Here is a 19,843-nt window from a genome sequence, read left to right on the forward strand (position 1 = left end):
GCGCACCCTGTTCTGCCGGACATGTGGTTTCACCAGCGAGTGCCTCGTCGCTGCTCGTCCGCATGCCCGACGGGACCACCTGGCACCGGCACGCCGACCATGTCAGGCCTCGCTCCGGGACCTGGTTTGCACCCTCGGCCATCGCTTCGGAGGACCAGCCCGCAGGGGGACCAACGATAGAACCATTCGCGGAAAGTGGAGCGCCACCCACCCCGGAGGCGACAAGCGTCGCCACTCCTGTGGCACCAGTTGCACCGGTGCCACTCACAAATCCGGTCCCTGCAGCTCCACCGGGTGGAGCGCGACCAATTCAGGCAGCGCCCGGCGTTGCCACACCTGGCCCGTCGACACCAGTGCCCAGGCGGAGTGCACGGCAGCGGAGGCCACCTGACCGCTACTCGCCGGGGTGACCTTCATCGTCGACAGGCCGGGACTTTGCATGACCAGACGCCGAGATGGTGTCGGCCGTGCGCATTGTATTTAGTTTTGTTTTAGAACAAACAAACTGGGGGGGGGGGGGGGGGGGGGGAGGAGTGTGACAAGTTAGTGGCGCCCCCCTCCAGTCCGCCCGTCTGCGGCCGCCTGGCTCGGTGGGCAACATTATTCACCGCCCAATAAACGCCGTTGAGCGCACGCCGCTCCGGTCAGTCATCGTCCACCCTCACAACCAGGCTGCGTGTCGTCTCTTCTCGGCGGGTGCTTCGGCACCCTTCGTCCACGTCCTAGAAAGATCGTGACACGTACCTAGCGATCCCGACCCGATTTCACCGTGCCCGATTCCCATAGAACACGCTGCAGTTACCAAAGCAGCTGTCTGGCGGCGCGTCGAGCGACGCTTGGCGAGTCGTGGTGAGTGAGGGGGGGTACTGTTCGTGCATGCAGCGTCTATGAGCAGTTCCGTAACTGAGCTAATCTAATAACGTTGCCTGGGACCTACAAAAGAGAGTCCCGGTAATAAGAGAATTTCTCCTTCCCCTCTTCTCTTACGGTTGCCCGAGGGCTGACGGGAAACTCTTCACGGGCATGCGCTGTGAGCAGTTACCTCAAATATGGCGCCCAGTGAATACCTCCCATACTTGAAGGAACCGTTTCTAACAGACGGCTCTCTTATGTACATAGAATGACGGTGCCTTGTGGATTCACCAATGCGTATGTCCCTATAACTAGATTTTTTTATGTAAATTAGATCATGAAAAATTAAGAACAAAATCTTTATACGTTCACACTTTCTTCTTCATTCTAGAGCTGGGAGCTCTGCGCGACAGCATTGATCAGTGTGAGAATCTGTGCGGTTATATTTACTAAACATGAATCTAGCTGCAAGCCGCTGAGGTTTTTCAAGTGTATAGTATTGGTTTTTGTATATGGGTCCCAAATAATTTTCGCATATTCGAGAACTGGTCTCACCAATGTTTTAAACGCTATATTTTTTAATTCTGGTGTGGCGCTAGCCATGTTTGTTCTAAGGTACCAGAGTGCCTCGTTAGCTTTTGATGAAACTTTTTCAATGCGAGTGTTCCATTGTAAGTCACTCGTGAGTGCTAATCCTAAGTATTTGTGTTCATCCACACGGAGGAGTTTAGTGCCATTTAAAAAATAATCATAACTTAAAAATGTATTTTTTTCGTGTCACTGTCATCAATACCTTTTTCGAAGGATTTAACACCATCTGCCACTCATCGCACCATTGTTTAATTTTGCTGAGGTTATTGTTTAGTTCGATTTGATCTTGTTGGGTTTCAATCTTATTATACAATACACAATCGTCTGCAAACAGCTTCATTGGAGCAGAAATCCCAAAGCGCATGTCATATATTAAAAAATAATGGTGGTCCCAGTAACTACCCTGTGGAACTCTCGAAAGGACAGGTGCAAAGCTAGACTTATATTTTCGAGACTCGACAAACTGAACTCTCGAAGAAAGATAGGATGAAAGCCATTTTGTAAGTATGGGATTCTTAAATATGGTATCAATTTTAAGCAACAATTTAGGATGAGACACTTTGTCGAATTCTTTCGCGAAGTCCAAGAATATTATATCAGCTTGCCTTCGGTTGTTAATAACTTGAGCAAGATCTTGCACGGTCTCAACAATGTGTGTGGTCGTAGACAGGCCCTTGCGGAAACCGTGTTGATATTCATACAGTATATCATGGTCATTTAGAAAAGTCAACATATGTTTAGAAACGATGTGTTCGAGGAGTTTGGAGCATGTACGAATAAAAGATATGGGGCGGAAATGTTCTACTCAACTCTCCGAACCGCCTTTATAAATAGGTATAATTCTGGCAGTCTTCCAGGCTTTAGGCACGTGACATTCATCTGAGGATGACTGATAAATTAAAGTAAGATACTTAGCAACCCATTCGCCGTACCTTATTAAGAACGCAATCGGAATTGCTCTGGGACCGGAACTTTTCTTAACGTCTATATTAAGTAATAAATTTAAACCTCCTTCTTCGTGTATTTCAATACCTTCAATTGAAGGATACTTAGAGAAACCTTTAAATCCCGACAAACCTTTGTTATCTCGCGTAAAAACAGACGAAAAGGAGGAAATAAAATCTTCAACGCGTTCTTGACTGTTGCCGGAGTCGCTTCCCGATTGGGCACGTGGATTAACATAACGGCAAAATTTCGCAGAGCCATCAGTGAGAAACGCTTTCAGTGTGACGTTATAAAATTTGCCCTTCGACTCTTTCACAAGCATTTTTATATTATAACTCAGGGCGTGCAGTCACACCCTTTTATCGATATTTGGATTACGTTTAATGGTTTTCCGATAACGCTTTATTCTTCTCTTTCTTGGAATGATATCTCTAGTGATCCAAGGACTTTTTTTCCTTGTCGTTTTTGTATGAGTAGGCACAAACTGATTAATGCAGTGTTGAACGCCTTCAACAAAATACTTCCACAGAACTTCTGTACCGACAGACGTCTGGTGGAGCAACTGAAAATTGTCTATGACTTTTCAAGCTTTTCAAGGCAGTCTAAAATACTAACATCGTCGGCGGCTTCAAAATTAAGAAACGCTTTACGCGACGGACAGTCGAGTGTACCGAGATTTGCGTTTAATGTCATGACTATCATTTTGTGATCTGATACTCCCTTATAAAGTTTGCAGTTTGGAAGAGCAGCGTTTAGGTTGGCGGAAACAAAGATTAGGTCGAATAGGGGCGAGGTCGTGGAAGACACGCGTGTCTCCCCAGTGACGACTTGCGTTGAGTTATAACAGAAAGCAAGTTCCAGTAGTTGGTCACAACTATCCACTTCCGCTGTTCCGGCTGAAAGTTTATTCCAATTTATTCCTGGTATGTTGAAGTCACCCACTAGCAAAAAACTATGAGACCGTATTGCAGAGTCCATTTAATCGCATAGTTTCAGTGAGAGGTCGACTGGAGCATTAGGTGGCCTTTATACTGCACGTAGGACAACGGGCATGGCCGTTAAGTTTTATCTGGATCCACACTGACTCAATGGCTTCAGCGTCCTCCAAAATAGTAAATGTCATATTACTTTTAATTAGAATTGCAACGCCTCCACCAAGTGCTCTTCTGCATTTTCTCAGTATTCTGTAGTTTTCTGGTGTAACTTCACGATCTAAAATGTCTTTATCAAGCCACGTTTCAGTAATTACCATAATGTCTGGTTCGTGTTTTAGAACAATGCTTTCAATAAGTTCTACCTTGTTTAAGATGCTCCGAGCATTTATGTTAATTAGTTTAAAGCTCTTTTTATTATGTCATTGATCTTGTGTGCTCGGTGAAAGGAAACACTTGCATCTTATATTAGCAACTCTTTTACTTTTACGCATATATTATAACCTCTTTTGTTTGAGGATTTTTCAGGAGAAACTTTAGGAAACAAAAGGCGCCTTTGGGGAGGCGAGGGAAACCTTCGTTGTACAAACTTTGGGCTGAAATATGACTCACAATCGGCCAAAACGATATCTTTTTTTTCACGAGCTCAATCAAAGTCACCGTAGCTAATTGGAGCTAGCAACAGGATTTGGTTGCTCGAAAGAAGGTTCACGTTTGCCCGACGCCACTTCATACCGAAAAACTCGAAAAATGGCGGAGTGTAAACAATATATTTGAGATAATGAGTACAAGATACTCAGAAATGTAATTAAAATAGAGTATCAAAGACTCACGATCAAAAGTATTTGCAAAATACCAAAATACTTCAAGAAATATTTGAAATACAGTATCTAGAGTCGGGTATCTGAGATAGGCACAAGTCTGGTTTGGACGAAAACAAAGCAAGAACTGAATTTTATTCATCATTGCTTACCGACAAAGGATACGCATTAGCAGAAAATACGACGTTATTGAAAATTGCCTAAAATTTGTTAACAAACATGGTTAAAAAAACTCACCTAGCTTACTACACCTCTACAATTTGTTAATAAACTTTGTAGTACCTACTTGTAGATAGAAATGAGTTAGACCAAAAAGGGAGATGTATTGGTTGGTTTTAATTTCTAATTCATTACGCATTAAAGTGTCGGCCGATTATTTATATCTGTGTCGAAATCAATATGTTTAATCTAGTGTGATCGGTCATGCCGTTAGCTATCTAATTTTTTTATGATTTGTTTTGCATACCATGTACATGTTTCTTTTAGTTACGTAGGAAAGTGAAACGATATAGTGAAAAATAAAAATCCCGAAAGTACACCGCTTGCTTTCTGATTCCTTTGAACATCTTCTTTAATAGGAGCTGCAAACCCAGGTGTCTTCGACTTGCCGAAAAAAATCCAAGAGTTCGTGGACCATGAGTCTAGGAGATTCAACGTGCCGGTCAACTGGTGGAACATGTACGGCAACCACAGTCATCTGATCGAGTTTGCCGAAAAGTACAGAGAGTGAGTGAATCTCATGACGCGTCCTTCTACGCGGGTAGACACTGAGGGAGAAGAGGAGACGTCAAGACATCCAGCTCTAGTGGGAATGATTAGTTGGCAGACGGCCTTTGACTCTACTCACTTTTCGAACGTCGAAAGCCGGCGTCTGATGTTTGCGGATTAACGTATCCGAAGAGTGAGTAAAGACAAAGACTATGTTCCAAATCTTACCCGAGTATCCTGTCTCCTACGTCAGTGGGTAATACCACGTGACATCGCGAGTAAATGATTCGCGAGTCGATTTTGGAACGGCCGGGATAATCGCCTGGATATTATGCGGATTGGCTTCGTCTTGGGCTAAAAAAGAGCAGCGATGGCAGAAAATAGCAGACGATCCTTTTGATCACGGAGGAACCACATACAGACGATAATGTTAACCGCTTCGAAGTTTTTCTTTGACAGTGACAACGTGGTTTTTTCTGAGATGGCTCCACCGGCTCCTTTTGCTCACCTTCCTTTTGCGCTGTATATTGAGATACAAACTACTTATTCCTTTCAGTTAGACATCAATATTTTTGTTTTGATTAATCTGCACGATCGCTGTAAGTCTAGTCCAGGTGCCATCAACAGCCTCAAATCATCGTAATTAGCACCGATCATGTTTTGAGGATATTGCTTCCACACGGTGTAGCGGTAGAGCGCTTGGGGCTTTTTCAACAGTGATATTTAACTTGCGTTTGCTTTGACACGAATATGATTATAAAATCCCAGAGAGCACTTCAAAACCGCTATAGACAAATTATTGGGGAGGGAGATGTTGTGGGGTTGTTAACTGAAAGTATACATAAAATATTCGATGCCTTCATTGCTTTACAAGCGTTATCCTCTCATTACACACACTCTGGGGAGAAAAAAAACTTCGAAAAAATTTCCACATTATCTACTGCGTTCGAACATTTTCATCCTTTAACGTAAGTATTCGGAGTTCCCTCCAACGCCGAGGACGAGGATGCGGAGAAGCTCCCGTTTACGCTCGCACTCTGACAATAACAAGTAAACCTTCCTGAGGGAAGGTACACGGTCTGGATGTGGTGCAATCAATTCCTGCGTTGAAAACAACAAATTGCAATAACCACACATAAATGGGTGCACCTCATTCTTTGTTATTTCGAACGCCTGCCGCCAAAGCCAACGGAGCAAATGAGCTTCGACGGCTGTCGGCGCAGGAAGCGGACGACGAACAGATCACGTGATGTTTTTACTCGATTTGATTTGGCGTTACCCTCCGATCGAGGAGGGTAGCGCGAGTAATTACTCCGGAGCAGTGTTGGACAAAATACTTGATAAAAGTATTTAAGTTACTAAATACCTGCTTCATGAAGTATTTAAAATACTACTCAAGTTACTTTTATTGTAAAGTATCCTGGGGGGATCGGCGGCCGAGTGGTCTAGCGCTCACCAGCTCGGAGCACGTGGAACGAAAGCTCGCGCTGCAGAACCCAGGATCCTGGGCTCAATCCCCACCCCTGCCCGTTTCAATCTGGATGAGCATTGTACCGGCTTGCGGTCGTGTATCATTACTGCGCGGTGCACGTTAAAAACCCCAGGCTAGCGGTTGTACTGCACTGGCTAAATTTCTCATCTACAGCTGGGAGACTTGTCGCCAGTTGAGGCAGACCAAGTTCTAGGCTGTTTAAACATACACACAACCCAATTCTTCTTCTGTAAAGTATCTTGAGTTGAGTACCAAACACTTAGGCTGTTGTCCAAATCTTATCCAAATGGATCCGAGTTACTCCGGCTTATCGTATCACGTGACAGCACAGATTAAAAAACGCTGGACGCGGGTAGGTTTTAGAACGCCAAGGGTTAAAATCCCTTACCCTGGAGTAAGATCAAGTAAATTTTGAAACACGTTCTCAGATATGTAATTTAAAAATAAACATTTCGGCGGAACTCCACCTGGTTAGGTAAGCAATAAGACAGGGTACTTTGTAGACTCTAACCAGTTTCTTCAATATGCCTGTAATTCAATAATTTAATTCAATTATTTTTGAAAATACTTCCGCACTTATTTAATTTGTATCGAAGTCATTGACGATATCATTTATACAGCTGCGCAAATCTGATTGCCAGAATGGTTTATTAGTACGCAACAACACAAAACGGAAAAAGAAAAACGTAGTACGGTTATTTTATGCAGTCATATTATAAGGAGTAGGATATTGTCACGAATGAAAAATGATGAGGCGGCGAAAAACTGAAGACACTGAACGTTTAATGGGGCGAACTTGTGCCCAAAACAAAATCGAGAAAGACTAGCGTTGCAGGCGTCGATGTCGGCGGCACAGCAAAATCGAGCGCTGCGGCGAGACTGACTCCTGGACCGCCACACGGAGCACCTTTTGTACCCGCGTGGATTTCTGGAACATTCGGCATAGAACGTTCGGCGCGTAGAACATTGGTAACTCAATCAGACGACAAGCTTTCAGACGAAAAGATGTCAATTAATTACCAGCTCGCCTGCACTCTCTCACTGCTTACAAGCTTTTCAACTTGCGAGAGTGTCAAGATGAAAGAAAAAATAAAAAGAGGAGTTCGCTCCCTGAAATCAAACCCGGAGCCTCCGTGCGAGAGCCAAGCGCGGCAACCATTCGGACACGCATTCGTTCTGCGCGTGGCAGTATCACTGATGTTACAAAGTATCTCTGGAACAAAAATAAAGGTCGCTTTGGAAATGGGGGGAAGATCAGACCGCGGCGCCCCAAGCGGTTAACTTTAGAATTACACATATGGGGACAACAAAAACAATGACTCAGCGCTCGGCTGACCTGACCGAATGCGGCGTCAGCGTTCGGCTGGAGTTCGTGTTCTCCGGTGAGGGGGAGGATTGGCTCTTTTGTTACCACTCCGGCTTACATGAACAATTCAGCATGCACAGTCCTCAGCTCTGCACAAAAGCCGAAGAGGATCAAGCTCGCATCCTCTGACGACTGCTTTCGGGAGAGATCCGGCACTTAACGCTACTTCGTTTATTGTTTGTATTCCCACAAGACATTCCCACTAGGCCTGTGGGCACGTGCACAGGCCTTGTGTTGGGTAAACACCAAGGGTTGGGAGACAAACGGGGCAAAGCGCCTCGCCAATAGTGGCATCGCTGAATATCACGTCCTGCGGCGCACCTTAGAGGCATCGTTTAACTACAATCCATATTCCCTATATGGGGAGTTCACTATAAACGAACTTGGGAAACGGATATGAGTGAATGGATAACAAAGGCAACCCACATAATAGCCACAGCAGTGGTCGCACCTTCAAATAGATTGTGTTCAGAAAAGCACTCAATGTTGGGGACGCTTTGTTGTCATTTTGAGTGGTCATCCATCTCGTAGTTCATTTCCTGTCCTGTTCGCTGCTTAACAATGATCGTTTACAGGCAGTGTTCGCAAGAGCACTAAATGCCGGACTGACGACACGAAAAAAAAAAAAAAATCCTGGACGTTTTGCAGTATCGGTGGCAAATATACAAGCAAAAAAGTCTTATTTTTGTGTTTACCTCTCATTTTCATCTATTGGTTATTTTTTTCTCTTTTGAAGCTCAAGTCTGCGTTGTTGTCCTATGTCGTTTCCCGGTCTGCGTTGAGCCTCAAGGCTCTGTTATACTCCGACGTAACGCGCGCGCAGGCGAACGCCGGCCGAAGTCGGCTACGTCACGTCAGTCACGCCGCGCGCGTCAGAAATTCGCCCTCTTTATACTCCGGCGGCCCTGGCGACTCCCGCGCTGTGCTTCGGTGGGCCGCCGGCGTGGCGCATGCGCAGAATCTGACTACGAGGGCACGTTTCCTGTGGGAGTGCGCCACTTCGGGTTTCTTTTCGTTTCGAATAGCAGACGAAAATTCTGGCGTTTCTTGAGCGCCAAGTTCGAGCGATGGCGTGGACGTACCTTGCACGACGAAAACTCGCGCTTGCACTGTTGTTGCACCACATGCCCCGCAAGCGTAGGCGGTCAATGTACATACGGTACATCTTTGACAAGCGCAAGGCCTACGGTACTCAAGCTTCTTCGTGTCGTAGACACACAAGTGAGGACGAATTCCCTCGATGAGCTTCTCGACCGACCGAGTCCGATTCTTCAAACATGACGCCACACGGAGTGGTGCTCCCGTCGTCTGCTATTGCTCGTATCCGCCGCGCTTCCTGGGTGAGGGCTGCCGGGAGCCAGTGCGTGATGCATCCTGGTCCGGCGTCGCCGGCGCGGCCGGCGCGGAATACCGCACGCTCCGTTTTGGCGTCGAGGCGGTCAGGCTGCGTCGAACGCCGCCGGTCGCGTCGGTTACGCCACGACGCCGGAGTATAGAGCGTCGAGTTTTCGCCGACGTGACGTCGCTGTGACGCGCTCGCACGCGCGCACGCGTTACGTCGGAGTATAACAGAGCCTTCAGTGTGGCAACCTTTACTTCCGTAAAACCACCACTTTTGTTTGAGGATATTTTGGGGGACACTCTAGGTAAAAAAGGCGCCTTTGGGAAGGCGTGGGGAAAACCTTCATTGTCCGAACTTTGGGCTGAAATATAAAATATGAATCAAAATCGGCAAAGAAGCGATGTTTTCACGAGCTGAATCAAAGTCACCGTAGCTAATCGGAGCTAAAAAAAGTCAAATTTAGAGGTTTAACGTGCCAAATCAACGACGGGCATGTGGCACGCCCCAGCGGAGGACTGAGGATTAATTTCGACCACCTGGGGACCTTTGACGTGCAACCGAAAGCTCGGTTACACGGCGCCTTGTCCGCAATAAGCCTCCGTCATATTGCGGGCCTTTCGGTCGGGATTCGAACCCGCCACCTGGGGATCCGTAGGCCGGCGCTCTCGCCTCGGAGCCACCGAGGCGGCTCGGTAATCGGAGCTAGCAACAGGATTTGGTTGCTCGAAAGAATGTTCACGTTTGCTCGTGCCACGCCCACACCATTTCATACCGAAAACTCGAAAAATGGCGGAATGCCAAAAATGTAGTTGAGGTAATTAGTAAAAGATATTCGGAAATGTAATTAAGATAGAGTATCAAATACTCTCGATCAAAAATATTTGCCAGATACAAAGATGCTTCAAAACGTATTTGAGATACAGTATCTGGAGTAGATTATTTGAGATGGGGCACAAGTCTGTCACGAACTCACGAGACGTTGACGCACTGTCGGAGGTGTACCCTTTTTTACTGGGATACCGTCCATTCGTCACATGCACACTCGTCACAGGACGATTGGTAACAGGACAATTCGTCACACAGGAACATTCATCATAGGATGACTCGTCACGCGGCCAACCGGTCCCACAATAGTTCGTCCCCCCAAAAATGTATTGTTCAATTTGGTTCGGGCGGACAAAGTGGCTCACTTCATATCTTAGTATGTCCTTGGCTTTTGAAAGGCGAAGCATTCGTAACAAACGTTTTAGCTTCTGGTTCGGTCCCGAACATTGAATGTTGGTTCGGCATGACAAAGTAGGTCACCTCTTATCTTAGCATGTCTTTCGCTTCTCAAAGTAGAAGAATTTGTAACACACGTTTTAGCTTCTGGGTCCATCCAGAACGGTGAATGCGGAGGCCATATAAGAGCGACAATTTTTGAACTCAGACTACATTCAAAAGAATAAAGGTGATCGCAACAGAGAGAGGTAGAGCCATGATGCTGCACGAAGGGTACTCGTACACATTCAGCAGAAAGAATTCCGATATGCATTGGTTTTGTCGAATAGGTGTATGCAAGGCAAAACCAAAACTGATTTGGCTGCCAGTCGGATTATTAGTCGTTCAAGCCAGCAACTGAGATAAACCTGCTGAAGACCCGTAATTTAATGAAAGGAAAAGCGGATGAGTATTTGAGATTAGTTTTTCTGTGGTTTACGTGATAGTGGAAAATCGCGAAACTCCTTATCAGGGAATGTGGGCAGATGTTGAAATTTACAATTTACTATCGTCCCCTGCTCGATCAATGTGACCAGTTGCCCGCATGACGAGTCATCCTGTGACGAATGTTCCTATGTGACGAATCTTCCTGTGACCAATCGTCCTGTGACGAGTGCGCATGTGACGAATCGTCCTCATCCCTTTTTACTCGTAGGATTTCAACGCTGGGGAATGTAGGCGTGTGATTTCAGAAAGCGCTTCCTACCATTTCTATGCGCGAGGGCTCCTGCAACCCAAGCATTGTATACAGTTCCGTCCTCGCGCCCGTGCCTTTGCCAGCCCTGTGCACAACTTATGCAACATCGAAAAATCATAGTTGAAAATCGGCGGTCCCACTTTGTCGTCACATGCGCCCTCGTCACAGGACGATTGGTCACAGGACGATTCGTTGCACAGGAACATTCGTCACGGGATGACTCGTCACGCGGGCAACCGATCTCACAAGAGTTTTTCGTTCACATGGCTAAAGTTGTTGCGCCTGCGCAAAACCTAAGTAGCCTTCTGGCCTCCATGAGTTGGAGTGCGCTCTTATCGGGAATGCGACTTTTTATTTATTTGTTACAATAGCCTTAAGGCCCATCGGGTAATACAGAGGGGGTTAACAGATGAGCACAATATGCGAAACAAACATAAAATCGGTACAAATATCCTCATGGGTTACTTGCATCTAATAAATTGTAACAGCTACAAGTTTGGACATTAAAAAATCTGGCGATGAAAGGGGCGAATGACACGAAAATGCACTCGATCTGTGCCTAAAAGAGCATCTTTCACACTTTTTATATAAAAGACATTCGGTGAAACGGCCGTCAGCGATTCGATAAAATGGCGTTCGATGAAACGTCCATTTTTTCGATGAAACGGCGTTCCACGAAACGGCGTTCGATGAAATGTCCGGGAACCTTCACCAGCGAGGACGCCACGTCCACAAACAATGTAATGTTCTATTTGGTATGGTCGGGTAAAGATGGTCACCTCTTATCTTAACATTTCTTTTGCTTCTCAAGGGTGAAGAATTTTCAACAAACGTTTTAGCTTCTGGTTACGTCCCGAACATACAATGTATTGTTCTATTTGATTTGGGCGCATAAAGTGGGTCACCTCTTATCTTAGCGTGTCTTTCGCTTCTCAGGGGTGAAGAATTTGGAACAAACGTTTTAGATTCTGGTTCCGTTCCGAACGGTGAATGCAGAGGCTATATAAGAGCGACCATATTTTAACTCATACTTCATTCGAAAAGATGGAGGTGATCGCCGTAGAGAGAGGTGCAGCTCTGCTGCTTCACGAGGGGTTCTTGGACATATGCAGCAGAAATAATGATGAGACTTCTTATTGGATTTGTCGCAAAAGAGGAGGATGCAAAGCAAAATTAACAACTGATTTGGCTGCCAGTCGTATTATTGCCCGTTCAAGCGAGCATACGCACGCGGGGGAACCAACTGAGATAAACCCGTTGAAGACTCGTGATATCATAAAAGGAAAAGCGGGTGAGTGCCTGAAACTTTTCTGCGTTGAATAATGTAAGGTTTGTTTTTCTAACCATTGGTTTATTTCACAGTGGAAAGTCGTGAAACTCCTCATCAAATTCTTTGGCACGCTGCTTCCACAGTGAGCGAGGACTGGGACCGGACATTTCATCGAACGCCGTTTCGTCGAACGCCGTTCAATCGAAGCCGTTTCATCGAATGCCGTTTCATCGAACGCCGTTTCATCGAACGCCAGGGTGGCATTCCCGCTTCCTGAAGCTGGTTGGAGGTGCCCCTCCCGGGTTCTGGAAGTTTTTGACTTGCATCGCCGCAGAACATCAACTGACGGAAGACAAGGTGGAGGCAATGCTGAGTTCCCAAGAGCCTCCTCGCCGGAAGAAGGCCATAGCGGCAAGAAAGGAGAAGGTCCGCCTTTTTTATGAGAATCGACGGAGCAAGGCTGTGGGGGACTTTTTGAGAGACGGTGAATGGCTGTCGCACGAACACATGGACCCCCGAACGTTTTCAAACAAAATTTGAAGTGACGTACTTACTTTTGTCTTCATTGAGTCTTAGAACTAAAAAAGAGAATGTTTCGTTGTAGTTTCAGAAATAGCACCTCAGCTTTAGCTAATGCAAGCTTCAAGCAGTAAAAGAGTATCAATAGAAAGACATGAGAGGCTAGGAGGTTCACATGGCTAAAGTTGTTGCGCCTGCGCAAAACCTAAGTAGCCTTCTGGCCTCCATGAGTTGGAGTGCGCTCTTATCGGGAATGCGACTTTTTATTTATTTGTTACAATAGCCTTAAGGCCCATCGGGTAATACAGAGGGGGTTAACAGATGAGCACAATATGCGAAACAAACATAAAATCGGTACAAATATCCTCATGGGTTACTTGCATCTAATAAATTGTAACAGCTACAAGTTTGGACATTAAAAAATCTGGCGATGAAAGGGGCGAATGACACGAAAATGCACTCGATCTGTGCCTAAAAGAGCATCTTTCACACTTTTTATATAAAAGACATTCGGTGAAACGGCCGTCAGCGATTCGATAAAATGGCGTTCGATGAAACGTCCATTTTTTCGATGAAACGGCGTTCCACGAAACGGCGTTCGATGAAATGTCCGGGAACCTTCACCAGCGAGGACGCCACGTCTCAAATGCCCCCCCCCCCCCCCCCCCCCCCCCTTCATCCCTTCGGCGAACCATCAGGAAACAGAGACAGCGCATGACGTTCACTTAGAGCATACCGTCTGCAAGAGGAGACATCCGCATCCCCGAGGAGTTTAAGGTACTGTACAAAACTAGATGATAGTGGTATTTTTTTAAATTTTCATATCTGATTGTAGGTCACGAGCAAAGGCGAGTCCTTTCTTCTACACGACAGCGGGGACGGCGACCAGGCGAGGCTCCTCATCTTCGCAACAGAGAGGAACATGGGCTAGTTGGCTCAGTCAAACGTCTGGTTGGTGGATGGTACGTTCAAAGTGGGACACCCCAGCTGTTCTATCAATTGTACACGGTGCACGCAATAGTTCATGGAGTGATCGTGCCAATGGCCTACGGGTTGCTGTCAAGCAAGAGTGAAGACACCTACACAAGGGAATCCCGGAGAAAAGCTCACCGGAGAAAAGCTCACCGCAAAACCGGCGGATGCGGAGGAAAGCTCACCGGCGATTGAGTGTATGCGGAGAAAAGCTCACCGATTTTTTTTCTTCTTTTTATATGGAGGCTGTTGGATCATGCGTAACATATATCAATTTATTATCATTAAAATTTGTCAGCTTTGCAAAAAAAAAGTCTTTTTTTTTGTAATATTTGTTAAGCTTATTGGGTATATTGCTCCCAAATTAGTAATAGCGGGCGAGTGTTTTCTGTGGCTTACTCTGTAGGCAACGAAGGCCCAGCTCCAATTTTTATGATCTTGAAGAACCGAAAAAAGTTCGAAAACTTAATAATGTCTGCCTAAAATCTAAAAAAGAAATGAAAGCCGTTTACAAATCCCTGTAACACCGAATTGGAGCGCAGCTCTTGAGGAGGAGGAGGGAAGGGTACTGAGGGTTACCTGTTCTCGGGACGGGGGGGGGGGGGGTCATGTGACCTTGGGGGGTCACATGACCCTCCAGGAAATTTTTTCCGCTAGATTTAGCGGGGAATTTTTTTCGCTAGATTTAGCGGGGAAATTTTTCCGCTAGATTTAGCGGGAAAATTTTTCCGCTAGGTTTAACGGGAAAATTTTTCCGCTAGACAGCGGGGAATTTTTTCCGCTAAATCTAGCGGGAAAATTTTTCCGCTAGATTTAGCGGGTTAATTTTTCCGCTAGATTTAGCGGGGAATTTTTCCCGCTAGATTTTGCGGAGAAATTTTTCCGCTAGATTTAGCGGGAAAATTTTTCCGCTAGATTTAGCGGGGAACTTTTCCGCTAAATATAGAGGGGAAAATTTTCCGCTAGATTTAGCGGGGAATATTTTCCGCTATATTTAGCGGGGAAATTTTTCCGCTAGATTTAGCGGGGAATTTTTTCCGCTAAATCTAGCGGGGAAAATTTTTCCGCTAGATTTAGCGGGGAAATTTTTCCGCTAAATTTAGCGGGGAAATTTTTCCGCTAGATTTAGCGGGGAATATTTTCCGCTAGATTTAGCGGGGAATTTTTCCCGCTAGATCTAGCGGGGAAATTTTCCCGCTACATTTAGCGGGGAATTTTTCCCGCTAGATTTAGCGGGGAAATTTTTCCGCTAGATTTAGCGGGGAATGTTTTCCGCTAAATCTAGCGGGCAAAATTTTTACGCTAGATTTAGCGGGGAAATTGTTCCGCTAAATCTAGCGGGGAAATTTTTCCGCTAGATTTAGCGGGGAAATTTACCCATAATGCACCGCGCGGTTACGGCGACGGCGACGGCGACGGCGACGCCGACGCCGCTCATGCCGGAAAAGGGCCCCTAAGAGCTGCGCTCTAAAAAAAAAAATCTGTAAATGCCGAAAATCCGAAAGTGCATGCACAACAACGCGGTGCCTGAAATTCTCTTTGAAGCTTTTGTTAACCTTTGAAAATACGAAAAACACAGTCAGTAGGATATCGAAACTTTTTTTCTATCACGGAGACCACACGTTGCCTTTGTGTGATAGTGCCTTTCTACGGCGAGCCACCCATGACCTTCAGAGCTGCACACTGGCACCGTTGTTACTTGTGACCTATATAAGAAGTAGTCTCCTGTAAGGCAGCGAATAGGGCGAGTTGGTAAACGCTATACATGATAAAAACCGCTCAAACGACGACGACGGAGTGAAGACAACAAACACGACAGAGTCTGTTCTCGCAACTAAAGTTTTGTTAGTGAAATTAAAAGAAAAACAAACAAACAGCGTAGCCGACACTTATTACATCAACAAACACCTACTTATCTATTAGGCACTTCACAATATTTGGAACTGAAACGGTCCACACACCGCTGTTAATATTAGCTCGCAAAGAACAAACATCTTTATTTTACAGAGCTACCGACGCCACCCTGCCAGTTGTCAATAACTTGTTGTCTTTTTTACCGGTGTACTATGTTCTGATTTTATGCCCCCTTGCGGCTTCATTAATATACAAAATGGGTGATTTCTAATCTTTGATGAATTAGTAAATATGCCCAATGAACTTCAAGAATATTGCAAAAAACTGGACATATTTTTAATGAAGTGACGAATGCGAATTATGTTAAATTGCAACGTTTGACGCAGAATCCGCTAAGTTAAAAAGAAATCGGCGAGCTTTTTCTCCGCATCCGCTCAAAGCCCGGTGAGATTTTCTCCGCATCTGCCGGTTTTACGGTGAGCTTTTCTCCGGTGAGCTTTTCTCCGCCGCCCTACACAAGGCAATCCTAGCTCTTATGTTCAATGGATGGTTTTCGTGCTTGTTGTTGGAAACGTTACATGACATAATTTTCTAAACGAAACCCTTTTTATTCCCTACTTTTGCTGGGTTTTTTTGCAGCTCTACTCAATATCTTGGGTCCCATCAGCGTTTGGGTCGTCTACTCGGACTTCGAGATCGCGGCTGTAACCGTCATCAAACACCTTTTACCTAACGCGAGGATCCAAGGATGTTTGTTTTTTCATCTAAGTCAGTCCGTTTACCGGAAGGTCTGTGCATCCGGTCTGCAAAGTAGATACAACACGGACGAGGACTTCGCGGTACAGGTTAGTATTCTATGTATTTACGGGGAAATAATCTATCATTCACTGTTGTCTAATCCATACCGCATTGCACTTCCACCACCTCAATGTTTTACAGATAAGAATGTCCACAGCACCTGCCTTTCTTCCGGTTGGCGAGATACCTGAAGCCTTTCAGGATCTGCTGGAGGTCATCACCATGGAGGCTATCCGTGTGGCTAACTATTTCGAGGACACGTATGTAGGCAGGCCAAGGAGGATAGAAGGGTAGGACAGGGCATGACGTAGGCCGCGTAGCCTCCACAAGCCATGCTCCCTTGACGCCTCGCCTCTTTCTCATTTTCCTCCTTACTCTCCTCACTTACCATGCCAACGTGACCACATCACGTGACCGTAGCTAGCCTTCGTCTTGATGGGGTACTAGAATACACCACAGTCAAGCCTTCGATCGGATAAAACCTACCGGACGGAGCGCGCGCAAGCCTGCAAGGAGTCCTTCTACAATGAACCATCTATCTCACACGTGACATGGCACGGGCACCAATTGCCAGAGAGATCTGCGGTCACGCTGGGCACAAAATCCTTTAAACTTTTTATGAATAGGCTTCACCAATAATGCAACGTGCTCCCTCCTAGTACTCCTGACCTCCTTGAGGCAGGCCCCGTCGAAATGGCCTGTGTTCCGCGCTCTTTTCACCGGAAGTAATAGCCAATATGCATCGAAACAACAGCAGTGTCGAGGCGTGGCACAGGGGACTGCTGGTTAAGCTTTTCTGTTTAAATCTCGACCGAGGCTGTGTTTAGAAGGTTATTGAGTTATAACGCCCTTTACATATCACGTTCGACTGGGCTTTCTTTTTCAGAGGAACGTGAAGTGCACAACACGAAACTTGTTTTTTTTTTTTTTTTTTTTCTGGACTGCATTAAGAAAGAGCAGTCTTTCAGTGAGATGAAGATCGCACAGTCTGAAGGCGGCACGACGTTAACAAGGAACTCCAAGAAGCACGCCATTTGCAACAGGCAGATCCAGTTCATCGTTGGACAGCACGACAGCACCCGATGCCTCAACATTCTCAGGGCATTGGCCAGGAGCATTACTTTCTAAAATCTTGTAATGATCAGAGCAATAAAGTTGCAATTTCAAGTTTAACTTCTTTTCCCATGCTGTCCTATATTTTAGCAAAGTGGTGCGAATATTTCATGGTATTTATGCATATACCGTATCATGATATAGCTATGCAAATCGGCCCAATCTTATGCATAACGTACATTTACACACAAATTCATTTTCGTAAAGGACCACGCTTGTTGTTTTAGCTGCACGGCCAACAGGGAATCTGGGCAGTTCCTGAAATTTATATTTTACTATCGTCTCCTGACTGCTCGATGTGACCAGTGGCCCGCGTGACAAGTCATCCTCTGACGGCTGTTCCAATGTGATGAATCGTCTTGTGACCAATATTCCTGTGACGAGTGTGCATGTGACGAATCGTCCTCATCCCACTATGCCCTATCTCACTAGTTGCGCGCAGTACTTGGAAGCCACGAGCGAGAAATAAGTGACAGTTGCTTTTGTAGGACAATCGCGACGTGGAAACCCATAAAAGAGAGTCCCGATAAGAAGAGAGCTTCCCCTTCTCCTTCAAGTGCATGGGTTACGCTCTCAATCCTGCACCTGTGGTAACACTGCCAGGCTCCTAAAATCGCCTTCCCTAAAAGACACAGTAGCTTTTAGAATTGAGGGGTGCTACGTGAAAGCGAGCGACATGTCACGGGAACGAAGGCAAGGTGCTCCGGGCTTTGAAAACGCTCCTGATCGCAACAACAACTTTTTGTGCCTTTTTTTTTGTCGAGGCACAAATACTTCTTCTTTCTTTTCGTTTACCTTGATACCACATCAGCGCAACCACTACCATAAACTAGAAAAAAAAAAAGTTGGCATGACGAAAATAATCTTTGGAGAAGGGGAACAAGAGGGAGAAAGGACAAACACAAATCTCCAAACACAGCTAGGTGACTCGTGCGCAACCGAAAAAATCCGCCTGGTCCGGATATCAAACCCGGGACCTCTCCATTACAGGTGGAGCGCTCTACCAACTGAGCTAACCAGGGGTCAGACGTCAGTAGAGCAAACGAGTTTTATCAGCTGCCACCAGTCGAACACCATCAAGGGTGACGCTTGCAATTTAAGGTTATGATTATAATGCAATTAAATGCAAAGGTGCAAGCGAGCACCCACTGGGACCCGAGTCAAGGCAAGAACAACTAACTACTAAAAGGAAAGAGAAAAAAATCATGTTCGCATACTCAGACAGAACGCCTCCATCGAAAGAAATGAATCATGCGCTTGTTCTGCCAGTCTCGTTGTGCGTCTATCAAAAGCCACAAAGGAGAAAGGAAATCAGCGCCTACACCACCACCCCCTTCCCACCCCTCCCCCCCCCCCCCCCCCTTAAAAAAAAAAGAAGAAAAAACGTTTTTTGGGGGGCCCGTGGTCGCCCGAGCGATGACCTTGGAAGGGAATGCGATTGTAGCACGTTTGTCCCCCGGCTGTTCCCCTGTCTGAAATGCCACAGTCTGTTTCCCCCAGGTACCGAAGTCCCCGTTTTATCTTCCCCGAGTATCAACTCCGCAGTTGTTCGGAGTCATTCCAATGCTTTCCAACATTGCAAAACTGTTACACGAATATTTTCACACAAGTATACACTGTTCGCAGAACTATCTACAGTGCTAAAGTTCAAGAGCGCTGTGTTGGATTCGGGAACTCGTGTAGGTTTAGCTCATTGTTGGAACATTCTTATTCGTTTGATGAACTCCACGAAACTTGTAGATATTAAATGGACCTTCTAGAGTACGATATTAGTTGTCGGGGTCCCAGGCGACCAGACAGGACGCAATTATTGGTTGATTGAACATTTTATTTCATAATCACAATCGTATCATCAAGGGCACGCCATTTCCTCATCACTTCTTCTACGAACGGAGTTGCTGTATTCGTAGCACACGTAGACGGAAACGGTTGAGACTGTGCTCAAATAAAACCTTCTTTTGGTAGGTACTGCGCGGCGATTACACACAACGCTTCTAACATAAACATGCTGCTCCACATGTTTATTCACAAGACGCCCAATACATCGTTCTCCCAACTTCGTTGAAATGGGCATGAAAGCGCGTAACCGTCACTTGGTTGAAGTGTTTACCGTAAAAAATCGTTAATTATTTATTTTTTACGTTCCACTGCAACATTCGATTCACTTCAAATTTTTTTCATGTCGTCTCTACAGCGCTTTTACGTCGGTACTTTCGATTTAGAGAACATCACATAATGTGCGAAAAAAGAAAAGAAAAAACGGTACGATTGATGCTTCAACGCCTTTTTTTTATGGACATTAAAAAAAAAA

General features: G+C 45.6%; 1 protein-coding gene across 1 annotated transcript in view; it reads left to right on the forward strand.

Moving 5' to 3' along the window:
* Positions 1-17,587, forward strand: part of LOC120837582 — a 35,534-nt gene extending 17,947 nt beyond the window's left edge. The window contains exons 3-4 of the mRNA XM_042292512.1: positions 4,720-4,867; positions 16,261-17,587. Coding sequence (XP_042148446.1) covers positions 4,720-4,867; positions 16,261-16,354 — 242 coding nt within the window. The 3' untranslated portion in view covers positions 16,355-17,587. The remainder of the gene's footprint in view (positions 1-4,719; positions 4,868-16,260) is intronic.
* Positions 17,588-19,843: the final 2,256 nt, after the last annotated feature.

Source organism: Ixodes scapularis, unplaced genomic scaffold (genome assembly GCF_016920785.2).
Source record: "Ixodes scapularis isolate PalLabHiFi unplaced genomic scaffold, ASM1692078v2 PGA_scaffold3__209_contigs__length_174095766, whole genome shotgun sequence".
NCBI classification, from domain to species: Eukaryota; Metazoa; Arthropoda; class Arachnida; order Ixodida; family Ixodidae; genus Ixodes; species Ixodes scapularis.